The 13216-nt window shown below is 39.0% G+C and overlaps 1 protein-coding gene and 1 long non-coding RNA gene across 3 annotated transcripts; both read left to right on the forward strand.

The window, feature by feature from the left end:
• The first annotated feature begins 1149 nt into the window (after positions 1-1149).
• On the forward strand, positions 1150-5853 carry LOC129775204 (endoplasmic reticulum chaperone BiP). Of its 2 annotated transcripts, none has more exons than XM_055779596.1 (2): positions 1150-1353; positions 3268-5853. In XM_055779596.1, the coding sequence occupies exon 2, from the start codon at positions 3278-3280 to the stop codon at positions 5246-5248; it is 1971 nt and encodes a 656-aa protein (XP_055635571.1). In that variant the 5' UTR covers positions 1150-1353; positions 3268-3277; the 3' UTR covers positions 5249-5853. The 2 variants fall into 2 exon arrangements, with proteins under 2 accessions (XP_055635571.1, XP_055635572.1); XM_055779597.1 differs by lacking the exon at positions 1150-1353 and adding an exon at positions 2513-2670.
• Positions 5854-8409: 2556 nt separating this feature from the next.
• On the forward strand, positions 8410-9786 carry LOC129779777 (uncharacterized). Its single transcript, XR_008743766.1, has 3 exons — positions 8410-8507; positions 8566-9414; positions 9476-9786. It is a non-coding gene; the product is annotated as an uncharacterized LOC129779777 (long non-coding RNA).
• Positions 9787-13216: the final 3430 nt, after the last annotated feature.

A 13216-nucleotide genomic window follows, 5' to 3' on the forward strand; every position in this document is an offset into this window, starting at 1 on the left:
AATAAGAAGGGAATTACGGTTTGTGGAGCGGGGGTTGTTTGTTTTGTTATTGCTAGGATACGCCATTTTTGCATTTTCACATGCAAGAGTAGTGGATATGAGAATGAAATTCTACAAAATCATTCTTTCTTTTTCACATAAATTCGCGAAACCCGAACATAGTAGGCATCGTTCGAATAAGCGTCGTAGCAGTTTATAGAGAGCCGCCGGCAGCGTTCTGATGATGTTTGTAAACAATACCGACAGCATTTCCAATATGGCTGAAAGTGCATTTCATATGATTGTTTCACCTGGTACATACAGAGGCGCCTTGGTCCTCACGACTTTTCTCTCGACTGAAAAAGAGTATTCGTGTTGATGGGATCGAACTTCATATGCTGTTATTGGGAGGCGAAAATGATAATGGATTTTCTGGTTGTATAAACACACTTTCAAAATGAAAATTATGAATGAAAATTTACTTTTATGTATCGAATATAAATTCTGTGCAATAGAGTAACACATTTTCTCTGAAACTGTAAAAATATATTGAACAAAAATTAAGTCTGATAAAAATTTAATATTACTATGATCTGTTTGAGTAGAAACATCGAGAAATGTATAGACAAATGGTTAAGTAATGAACAGTACTGCGCGTTTTAAGTAATCAAAAAACAATAAGTAAACATTTTCATTCAAATTTAAACAAATTAAAACTGTATTTGGGCTTATTGTTCTGATAGATTAATTTGCCCCCCAAGCACATATGTTGCCGCCAGACGTCGACACTGTACATTCGTCATTGGGGATAATTGAGAGACCGTTATCATAACAATCGAAATGCCGATATTGGTGTAATGGAAACGGGATAAAAAAAACTATCATAAAAGCCATGTAGGATTCTTTTTTCATAAAAATAATGACAAGAAAAATTATAATTTTCGTCAAATTAAAAAAGGTGTTGTGCGATAATGTACACGACATCAGTTGATTCTCCCAACGCAGCTTTCTCGTCGATTGAAGAAACACGTACTCCCTCTCACTCGACAGTGAGAGAGAAACGCATATCCTCTCGCCCGTCGATAGATCGTGGTGTGTTCGTATTGGTCCACGAATACCGGCTTCTCGATTCTTCTCCCGGGCCGGAGGATTTATTGGTCAGACAGGCGGTAAGCGCCCGTAGTATCATTTGAGCAAAGGAATAGAGAACATAGTCATTACTCACACTGGAATCGGATACAAAAAAGTTGAATATAGTGCGATAAACTTCAAGATCAACCAGGATTAACTAGTTTTACGTAGATTTAATAAGTACACGAGGGAAGAGTGACCTGTGGTTTGTGATAATAGGAAATAATCGATTTGGATATAGCAGTAAGTGATCTGGTTTTAATCATTTTGTTAAGTGAAACGCGTCTCTGAGATGACCTAATAGTTACAGTCGACCAAACATGGTGTCGTATCTAAAAGATAGTGGGATTCAGGATTTTTCGGAAAACCTGGAATTTGTTTCCAGGTTTTTCTCTGTAGATTCTATTTTACAAAAAATCTCCTTTTAGAGAGAGGGAGAAAGCGAGAAAGTGTAAATCGGTGTAAGTGTGTCGGTGATTACTATGCTACGTCAGTTACACATCCTACTGAGTGTCAGATATGGAATAGTGACCAGTCGCGCACAGTGTGACAAACAGGAATTACCGTGTCGACATCTCTATCAGAACTGCAGGCCCACAGGCAGTTCTAAGTTATTAATATTTGAATGAAAATCTTTTAAAAGCTCCAAAAATCGGAAGACAAAACTCAATGCCGTCAACTCAAACACTTGTGTAATTTATGGAAGTTTCGTTGAGTTGTAAAACGTTTCACAAATTTACATGACTCGCAAAAAGTTTTAATGGTTTTATAAATCAAGATTTTACTGAGGATTTGTTGTCGGCTAATTTTTGACAATATTACTACCGGTTGACGTGGTCAAACATTGTTTAACAAAATGAATGTATGTACACAATAGGCGAAAACTATTTCTCAATCCAAACAGTAGATTCCAAAATTCAGCCTGACAAAATAACGTTATCGAATAAATATCTGCGCAACAGTATCAACTGTTAAAAGTATTTTATTTTGTTTCTCAGCGTAATCTAAATAGTTTTCGCTTGAATAATTACTGAACGAGTAACAAATCTGTGATTGGTTAGTTAATTCGATGTTTTTTCCAATTGTGATCTCAATACACATTTTGTGGAAAATAATTTTCACGTTATGGGTGTTTGATGTGTTCCTATTAAGTAATCAACCCATCATTATTAACCAGATGTTCGAAATATAATGGATATTTTTTATACATTGACTTTGTTTTTGAAATGGTTTGAAATGTTCAACATGAGACTACGTTAAATCGATATTGGGGTAATGAAAAATACATCAAACACCCATGACGACAGGTATCGAAACGTTATTTGCATAAACCTGAACACCGACGTGGACCATAGTACCGTAAACCACCTCCTCTATGAACGAATCATCGTCAGCATACCAAACAGTTCCACAATACAACAAACCTAGCGGTCATGATTTCACCACTACACTCGCAGCTTAGTGAGCGAGAAAAGTTGACGTGTTCTTTTCTCCCGGCCGCCGCATCGTTTATTCGATCGGAGGAGAGCAATTGTCTGTTTCAATCGAGATTTCAAAGAGGTAACAGGATTTTTCACTTCTAACCATTTGATATACAGCTCAAAATGGACATTTTTCACGTGAAGATTAGGCTGTCGCATTTTTTGGGGTGCTTTTTCACCATTCATAGTAAAAGTGAAAGAGCGCAGTGTTCTCAACAAATTATATAGTGAATGGCGCACTAGTCACACCTGGTGATAAAAATGGGTCATCGAAACTAACGGTTTGGTACACAACGTACAATGTTTCTAACGGCAATTAGTGAAACATAGGTTAGCAGAATGCCCAGTCATGGTTTTCTTGATATGGTCTCCCGGGTTTTTACATGTACGCAATACCAAACTATCAGGATTTCATTGAAACCGACACATATCACTATGAGAAATTTTTGTGACGTGGCCTATTTCTGTTCACGCTTCATCTCGCATTGGTGTGTCTTTGTTACAATATTTGATCTATGATGGATTAGTATTACAGCCTACAAAAAATGTTCTGAAGTTTTGAACTATTTATAACTTAAAGACGCCGTTTTTAAAATTCATAATCCTAGAAAAAATACAATTTTTCGCTCCTACAAGGCACTAACATCACTTTAAACTTTCTCTCATCAACTTCCAGAGTGGCCACGATGAAGCTGTTAATTCCAATGGCCCTGGTGGCCGCACTGGCCGTACTAAGTTGTACTGCCGAGGAGAAGAAGGAACAGGACTACGGAACAGTGGTCGGTATCGATCTGGGAACCACCTATTCTTGTGTGGGTGTGTACAAGAACGGTCGTGTGGAGATTATCGCTAACGATCAGGGTAACCGTATCACTCCATCGTACGTGGCCTTTACTGCCGATGGCGAGCGTCTGATTGGCGATGCCGCCAAGAACCAGCTGACAACCAATCCGGAGAACACCGTTTTCGACGCTAAGCGTTTGATTGGTCGGGAATTTACCGACGCAACCGTTCAGCATGATCTGAAGCTGTTCCCGTTCAAGGTGATAGAGAAGAACTCCAAGCCACACATTAAGGTGGCAACTAGCCAGGGCGATAAAGTATTCGCCCCGGAGGAAATCTCTGCTATGGTTTTGGGCAAGATGAAGGAAACTGCAGAGTCATATCTGGGCAAGAAGGTAACTCATGCTGTCGTCACAGTACCAGCGTACTTTAATGACGCTCAACGTCAAGCTACCAAGGATGCGGGTACTATAGCCGGACTGAACGTGATGCGCATCATCAATGAACCTACCGCTGCTGCTATCGCTTACGGCTTGGACAAGAAGGATGGTGAAAAGAACGTTCTGGTGTTTGATCTGGGCGGTGGCACCTTCGATGTGTCTCTGCTAACAATTGACAATGGTGTGTTTGAGGTCGTTGCCACCAACGGAGACACTCACTTGGGTGGTGAAGATTTTGATCAGCGTGTTATGGATCACTTTATTAAACTGTACAAGAAAAAGAAGGGCAAGGATATCCGTAAAGACGTTCGTGCTGTCCAGAAGCTGCGTCGTGAAGTCGAAAAGGCGAAGCGTGCTCTATCTTCCAGCCACCAGGTTCGCATTGAAATCGAATCATTCTTCGAAGGTGATGACTTCAGTGAGACTCTCACCCGCGCCAAGTTCGAAGAGTTGAACATGGATTTGTTCCGTTCCACCATGAAGCCAGTGCAGAAAGTCTTGGAGGATGCTGACATGAATAAGAAGGATGTTGATGAGATCGTGTTGGTTGGTGGATCGACTCGTATCCCGAAGGTGCAGCAACTAGTGAAGGAGTTCTTTAACGGCAAGGAACCATCTCGCGGTATCAATCCGGATGAAGCTGTTGCTTACGGAGCCGCTGTCCAGGCTGGTGTACTTTCAGGTGAACAAGACACGGAAGCCATTGTTTTACTGGACGTTAACCCTCTCACCATGGGCATTGAAACCGTCGGAGGTGTCATGACCAAACTGATTCCACGTAATACTGTTATTCCAACCAAGAAATCCCAGATCTTCTCCACAGCTTCCGATAATCAGCATACAGTCACGATTCAGGTATACGAAGGTGAACGTCCAATGACCAAAGATAACCATTTGCTTGGCAAGTTTGATCTGACGGGCATTCCACCAGCACCGCGAGGTATTCCGCAGATCGAAGTATCGTTCGAAATCGATGCCAACGGTATCCTGCAGGTGTCGGCCGAAGATAAGGGAACTGGAAACCGTGAAAAGATCGTCATTACTAACGATCAGAACCGCCTTACACCAGACGACATCGATCGGATGATCAAGGATGCTGAGCGGTTTGCCGATGACGACAAGAAACTGAAAGAACGCGTTGAAGCTCGCAACGAACTGGAGAGCTACGCCTACAGTCTGAAGAATCAACTGTCGGACAAGGATAAGCTTGGCGCAAAGGTTTCCGAGGACGACAAAACCAAAATGGAGGAAGCCATCGACGAGAAGATTAAGTGGCTTGATGAGAATCAGGATGCTGAGGCGGAGAAGTACAAAACGCAGAAAAAGGAACTCGAGGACGTTGTTCAACCAATCATTGCTAAACTGTATGCCAGCAGTGGTGGTACTCCACCACCAGCAGGCGGTGATGATGACGAACTCAAGGATGAGCTGTAAGAGTTTCAGCATGGCAAAAACCACTGTCCCTTGCTGTTCTAGTTATATTGCTTCCTTGTGGATCGACTCGGTACACAAGAGCGATGGATCGAGATAAGTTCTAGTTCACGTACTATAACAGAATAGAAGACAGTTGCACAGTGAGAGCGAGCGTAGATCGTGTGTTCGTGAGATCCTTAGGTTCTCATCTTATTTTTCAGATGAGATAAACACAAGTTTAACGTAAAGGAAAACTAAATGTTACATAAAAAAAACAAGACATCCATTCGTCTAATTTATTACTTTTGTTTGTATACTTTAAGTAATCTGAGAGAGAAAAGATTTGCTATTGTTCATCTTAGCAATATTTGGTCATGAATTGAGAAGTCCTGTTGCAGGGGGTTCTCTTTGTACTTTATATTCGTTCTTTGCTTTTCTCGTCATTGACTGATTGTATGTAAGTGTGTAAGATTTATCTCCAAACAAAGTAGCAGGAAAATCTAGGATACAAATCGCGTTCTAAATAAAGAACAAGAACAAAAATGAAAACAAGATAACAAAACCGTACTAGATGAATCAATAAAGTTTTATAACGAAAAAAATAAAATACATGTTTACGAAAGAAATTAGTTGTTGAAAGTTGTTGTTCGTCTCCCCTTAAAATGCGGTCGTAAGTAAGGAAATACTAACGCAATTCTTGTCAAATACTAAACTAAGCTAAATGATGTTGGTTTGTCCAGTTGAAAATGTAATCTTGGTTTGTCCACTTTTTCGAATGCTCAGATTTATAGGGTAGATTGGGGCAATATGACCAGGCGGGGCGAAATGAGCCATCCTTCGTTTGGGCTTGTTATGGAACCAATAACACTTATTTTTCAACAATTGTGTTAGAAATACTCTTATTAGGTATTTCCGTGAGAACCATATTTAAATTCAATTGTTTTAAAAATATATTGATATATCCCCTCCTTTTCCAAAAGAAACTAAGTCACGCTTCTAATCTCGAGTCGACCGCGAGTAATCGGTTTCCTACTTTATTAACCCTAGATTTAAGGAATCATGTTGATATATACTAATAAAAGTATAGCTAAGAGTTTGGCTCCTTTAAACCTATGTAACTGAGCCTGTAAAAATAAATGACTTAAATAAAAAAAAATATAAATTGGAACAAATCTCACACTGACTATGACGAAAACCATATAAGAAAAGCAGTCAACGAAATAAGTTCTGTACGCTTCATACTGAAATTTATGACTCTGCTCTTCATATCAACTCGTACTGGTATTATTTCTGAACATTTCCACTGTTTTCTTGCAACATAACCTGTAAATACAGCTGTTAATGCAACTAAATTTCACTAGAAATTCCTTAAATTCGAAACGCACAAAACTACGGCCGAATTTTTATTCTTATTTATATTTTAACATGTGAGCTCCACGAAAGTACAGGGTGACTCAAAAGTCATGACTTTCTTCAAACAAGGTGACTATCGATACGGTGTCAATAGTAAATAGTTATACTACCAAACAAGCAGGTGACCACTTTACCCCACTTCCCCTACATTGTGCACATCCTTTGCAGCCCCAGCTGCTCGGATCATTGGTAATGTTTTTACGACGGAGCAATATTCTTGCTATGGAACAGCGGTCCTACGGTGTTACGTCAAGGGAAATCCGGAACCTGGCGTATGATTTGGCCGAAAGAAATTATGGGCCCTATTCCAGAAAACGAGATGAGCAATTCGACTCGTCTCGTCTCGGCTTCAGTCACTGTCGAGACGAGCAAAATATCCCATTCCAGTACACGAGTTTCATTGAAATGTTCTATTTGGTAGACTGGAGAGAGACTTCAGTCAGTTTTTCTCGGTATGATCAGTGATGTCAGATGAGAAGACATGTTTTTGTTTTGAGAAAAAAAAAATTAAAATTGATCAATCGATACTCTTTTCTCAGTGCCAAAGTATTAAAAAACATAACATAAAGGAATAAGTTTCATATATCTTTTGGTTTCATTGATATTTTATATATATATATATATATATATATATATATATATATATATATATATATATATATATATATATATATATATATATATATATATATATATATGCATTTCCAATAAAGTAATTGTTTTGAATTACTCATTTTCGTACAATATGTGAACTGAGACGAGACATGACAATAGGGGGCCGATTCCGGACCACTTTTTCTGTCAAACTCGGACCACTTGCAACTCGACTCCTGATTGGTTGATGAGAAAAACAGTTGACAAAGATAAATATACTAAAATGGGATTTCCAACAATTTCACAGTGTTGCCAAATATATTCAAAATTGACTAATAGTTGCATTCATATTTCAATTTAGCGAAAATTTCTATTACGGATTCTTTGTATATTTTCGTTTCTGTTACGTCCTGTGTTCAGTTCCCGAAGAGAGGGAAACATTGTATAGTACTGTTAGTTTTTGAACGATGTCAGAGTTGAATTATAAGGCCTTAATTGGCCATCTCTAGCTGGCTGCGCACCTTCACTATCCAGTAGAACCCTCGGTTTGTCAAGCGAGATCAACAACAATGGTAAGTCTGTCATCAGGCAGGCAAGCAATAGACAAACAAAAGCTATAGGAAGGAGAAAACGTGTGCTACCGATTTAAGTCGATTTTCAACTAAATTCTAACTTAAAAGACTAAATACTATTCTCGAATAACTTATATTAAAACTTACATTATTTAGTGAGTATACTTCAAATGAAAATTAACTTTAAACTATAGTAATCCTAATTTAAAATCATTCTAGCATATTATCGTGAGGTTAACCTACACATAAGACTAAAACTAAAGATTGCTCTTAAAACTAAATGAAATTTATGAAGTAACGATAAGGAGACTAAACGTGAGTAAACCTATCTTAACTATGAATTTAACTCACAACTAGCAGTTCAACATAATTCGCATGCAAATTTAATAAATATTAAGAACACATAAAGATTAATAAGATACACATGTAAATGAATTAAAACCAATACAATTTATCATGTATTTAAAATTTGCAGGAAAATTATAATCCTTATATGAACATTGAAACATCGTTCTGAGATTATAATCACGGAAGAAAACCCCTCTCCGTTGTTACCACTCGTAACAGCCTTATTTCCGTATACACTTCACGATGAAAACGAAATGAAGTGTATCCGCGATGACAACTATACAATGTTGACACAAAGGAAAGTGAAGTGGAAGGTAAAACGTAATGTCAGAATTGCCGTTCGGACGTATCCCGTAAGTTTGAACTTATTTACATAGATGGTATCCAAACAACACTAAACATTGACTACAGTTTCGCCGGCACGGTTGATTGTGGTTATGAACCAGCACAAAAAAAAGCTGCAAATTATGCGCTAGTGGCGGTACCACGATCAAAGCACTCCCTGAATCACATTAGCCGAGCCAGCTGGCGGAAGCATATGCATAAAGGTTACTAGGTTACTATTTTCAACAACTGTTTTTTTTATTATACTGCTTCAAATACCTTCGACGAAATCAAATGTAACCATACCAACGTAAGTAATAACATAAACAAATCCAAACTTTTCGTCTTGCCATTCCTCATACGTATTTTCTAAATAGTGTAAATTACGAGTCACCCGTTAACTACACCATCTTGATTGGGTTGACACGCAGACGAGCACTCGTCTGCTCGTCTTGTTTTCTGGAATAGGGCCCTATATTTCTCGCCCTTCTTCTTCTTCTTCTTCTTCTTCTTCAATGGCACTAACGTTCCTAGAGGAACTTCGCCGTCTCAACGTAGTATTACTTGCGTAATTTTTATTAGTACTTAGTTGAGATTTCTAAGCCAAATAACACGCCTTGAATGCATTCTGAGTGGCAAGCTCTAGAATACGCGTGATCACAGTGCAAGTCGGAGGAAATTTCTTTGACGAAAAATTCCCCCGACCAGAACGGGAATCGAACCCGAACCAAATTAGCCGGTATAGATTGGTTGGCTGGTTTTCGAAAGCACCACCCACAACTCTCTCTTCGTTTCATCAGAAGCAACCTCCACAGCCAGGGCACAAGGATTCGATCGCATTGCACTCGGGAAATTCTACGATTTACTGGAGGACGCACAACAGAAATACAACATTCCACCAGTAACTTCAACGTCGACGAGAATTCAATGATTCCAGTAACTATCTCTTGTCAATAGGAGAAGCAAGTAAATTGAAAATTATTATCTTCATTTTCAGGTGCAGACCAGAAATTCCAAAGTTCTAGCAATACGGGGAAAAAGGCAGAAGAGCGCTGTAATTCTAGCTGAGCGCTGAGTGCTGAACACGGAATAAAGATCATAGAATCTTCCACAGCAACATAGGCTATTAAACGGCATGTTGCTACTGTCGGCACAATTCAGTTCCTCTACGGGTGGCGGTGGATGGATCCAACGCTATCGATGCCACTAGTGGGTACATAACGGCACAGATATATTTCATGTTCCTACTTTGAGTAACTAAAAATTGCACTTTGATCACATTGTTATATTTTGTACATGCTAACTGAATGAAACCCAATGAAATATACGTGATAGTTGCAAAATAAAATAAACTTTCCTTTTATGAACTTGTTACGTTATTTCCAAGCGAAAACATGCTCAAAAGATTGAATCAACTAACATGGTCATATTGCCCCGCAGTGCTTTCGATTGACGGAAATGGGACACATTTAAAAAAATGTAGATTTTCCACATAAATCTTTTCTAAAGCATATTCATACAATTTACATCGATCAATAAGGTTTCAAATCGTGAGGTTTTAACATGTAGTATAATTCATAAATGTTTCTACTTGGTTTAGGACGTTTTGTTCTTAGGGGGACCATATACCTTACATTTAATTCATGTAATTAATAATGTCCAATGCACTGATGTTGGTTCGTCCATATTGTTACTACGGCAGCCGCTTGGCGCGCTGCAGTTTGTTTATGTTGTCCTTCGTACGTAACGTGCGTAACAAAAACAAAGTTTCTCTGTGTTGAGTGATTTTTTTTTATCCAAAATATATATTTTTATTAAGGCTCATATGGCGTCAACCTGACGGGGCCGGGAGTTCAATATTTCGACAATGTTTGCCTTATAACTATGCTAGTAATATGTAACCGATTACTCGCGGTTGGCTCGAGGTTAGTATTACAAGTGTTTTCGTAATTGTGATGTTGCTGTCTTCAGTGCTCTGTACCTGTGCCCGACACGGGATACTTCCTATTGGGATGCAGCTGACCATTAATTAGCAACGCCCCCCTAGTCTGTACCCCATATCTAGCGTGATGCGTCTTCTCGACTCGAGGAATCCAGAATAGAATGGTCACTAGCCGGCGCAAACATCAGCTCGTGTAGAGTTGTCATGAGCGGTACAACCTTTGGCTCTTGTTGAATGATCAGTGGACTGCACAACCTTTGGCCCGTGTATCTGTAAAGAGTGTGTGTATGTATGTATGTATGTATGCAATATTTCAAAGAAAGCATAAATTATGAACGGATCAATATGATGACAGTAAACTCAAGCAATAAGAAATGCAACATCTACTTAGATATTTATTCATATATTATTCATTTAAAAATAGTGATTTCTAGAATCGGACAAACCGTGATCAATTTTTGGACAAACCATGATCATAATTTCGCTTTGAAGAAAATCGTTCAAAAACATAAAAATTTGGATAATTTAAACGCCTTATGGTATTATTAGTAACTAGAGACTTGGGGCTTTCAACAAACCCAAACTCGTCTTAAACAGTCGCTGGGGGCCAGATCTGGAGAATACGTTGGATGCGAAAGCAATTCGAAGCCCAATCCATGCAATTGCAATTTTTTTACAATAACAAAAGTTGCTTCACTCTCAATGCTGTAACTTACGAACCAATCGACAGATTGCTGTCAAATTTTGACACGTACCCATTGGTGCATTGTGATAGTCAAGTAGATTTTTGCAAGAGGCATCATCTAGACGTCAACCTTATGAACTTTTCAGCCGAACTGTTACGTTATAAATATGATTATTTGAACAAAATTGAACGTAGCTAGGTACAGGAGAAGGCTGGAATACTACTAGTTTCGATTATCCGCAGTAGATTTATATATGTTGAAAATTCCAAATTAAAATGAATACATCGATTTAATATTTAAACATACCGTCGATGGAGGTGAGAATAGGTAAAAAACGGAGAAAGTTAGTATTAGTAATATATTGACAAATATTGCGAATATTTTTGAAAGCTGTGTGCCGTTTAATAACAGACATATTTTCACTACTTCCAATGCATGATACTTAACTGTAGTACTTACTAATAGTTATTATTTAATAATTTATCGAAGTTTGAAGCGTAGATAGTCATCAAAAAAACACCCTAGAAAAATCTCATGCCTCATGCATTATACAGAACTACTAAAATTATAAATATTGGATAGAATGATTCTTTGAGTCTTGCCAGATGAGTCATTGCTGAAAAAAAGTTTTTACAGTGGAATTTCAACATTTTCGAAATAATCACTTATTTACGTTGAGTGGGGGTGAGAATGAGTCAAGCATAAAATTGAACATATTCAAAAATTTCAAAATTTGCTGCAAAATTTCAACACTCATTACATCGCCCCTAGACGTGACTTTTTTCAGACCTTTGAAGAGAAAATGGAGGTAAATTCTTCGCACATATAGAGTTTGGGAAAAAGAAATGTCGTATTTCTTTTTCTTATCGAAATTTGACGCTTTATTTAACATACTTTCAATTTAAGTCAAATATGCGCCGTTTTGTTCGCAAACTTGTTGCCATTTAGAAGGCAACTTCATTATCCCCCCCTTATATCCCCCCCCCCCCCCATTATTTGCGAAAAACTCAGACAGTCAGTTTTCGCAAGCCTCTTTTGAGGCCAACTTAGTATCACCAAGAGCGTTTTGCATAGACCGGAAGAGATGATAATCACTTAGAGCCAGGTCCGGACTCTACGGTGGGTGCAATAGGACATCCCATCCGAGCTCCCGTAGCTTCTGGCGGGTCATCAAAGATGTGTGAGACCGAGCGTTGTCCTGGTGGAAAACAACACCATTCCTATTGATCATTTCTGGCCGCTTCTGGTCAATCGCCTGCTTCAAACGGTCAAGCTGCTCACAGTAGAGAACCGAGTTGAGGGTCTGGCCATAGTTGAGCAGCTCATAGTGATTGATTCCCTTCCAGTCCCACCGAACACACATCAAAACCGTCCTGGCCGTCAATCCGGGCTTGGCGATGGTTTGGGCAGGCTCACTGCGCTTCGACCACGACTTTTTACGCTTTAGGTTGTCGTACGTGATCCACTTTTCATCACCAGTCACCATCTTCTTCAAAAATGGGTCGAGTTCGTTCCGTTTCAGCAGTGCATCGCACGCGTTGATTCGGTCTAAAAGATTTTTTTCCGTCAACTCGTGTGGCACCCATACATCCAGCTCTTTTTGGAATCCAATCTTCTGCTTCTGGTTCCAAACGGTTTTATGATCTATACCCAGTTCCTGGCCAATCGAGCGAGTGCTCACATGCCGGTCTACTTGGAAGATTTCAACGATTTTATCGGTTTCCACGACGAGTGGCCTACCAGTACTGGGTGTATCTTCGACAGCCACTACACCAGAACGAAATCGATGAAACCAACGCTGTGCTGTGCGAATCGTTACAGTATCGGGTCCATAAATTACACGAATTTTTTCGGCCGCCTTCGTTGCAGTTTTACCTCGCAGGTAGTAAAAACGTAAAATATGGCGAATTTCTTGCTTGGTGGACTCCATCTTTGACGCGCTATAACTTGAGACTGAAAAGGACAATCACAACATTGTCGAAACGACACTTGTAGCACAGATTGTCGTCTTTAAATAGCCGTATAGTATGACCCGATGCGATAAGTACAACACAAGATATGTTTAAGTGTTGCCATATATTGACAATATACGACATTTTTTTCCCCAACC

This window comes from Toxorhynchites rutilus, chromosome 3 (assembly GCF_029784135.1).
Source record: "Toxorhynchites rutilus septentrionalis strain SRP chromosome 3, ASM2978413v1, whole genome shotgun sequence".
NCBI lineage: Eukaryota > Metazoa > Arthropoda > Insecta > Diptera > Culicidae > Toxorhynchites > Toxorhynchites rutilus.

Excerpts from the sequence above, each read along its gene's own strand:
- LOC129775204 (XM_055779596.1), top strand. The coding sequence starts at position 3,278 with ATGAAGCTGTTAATTCCAATGGCCCTGGTGGCCGCACTGGCCGTACTA.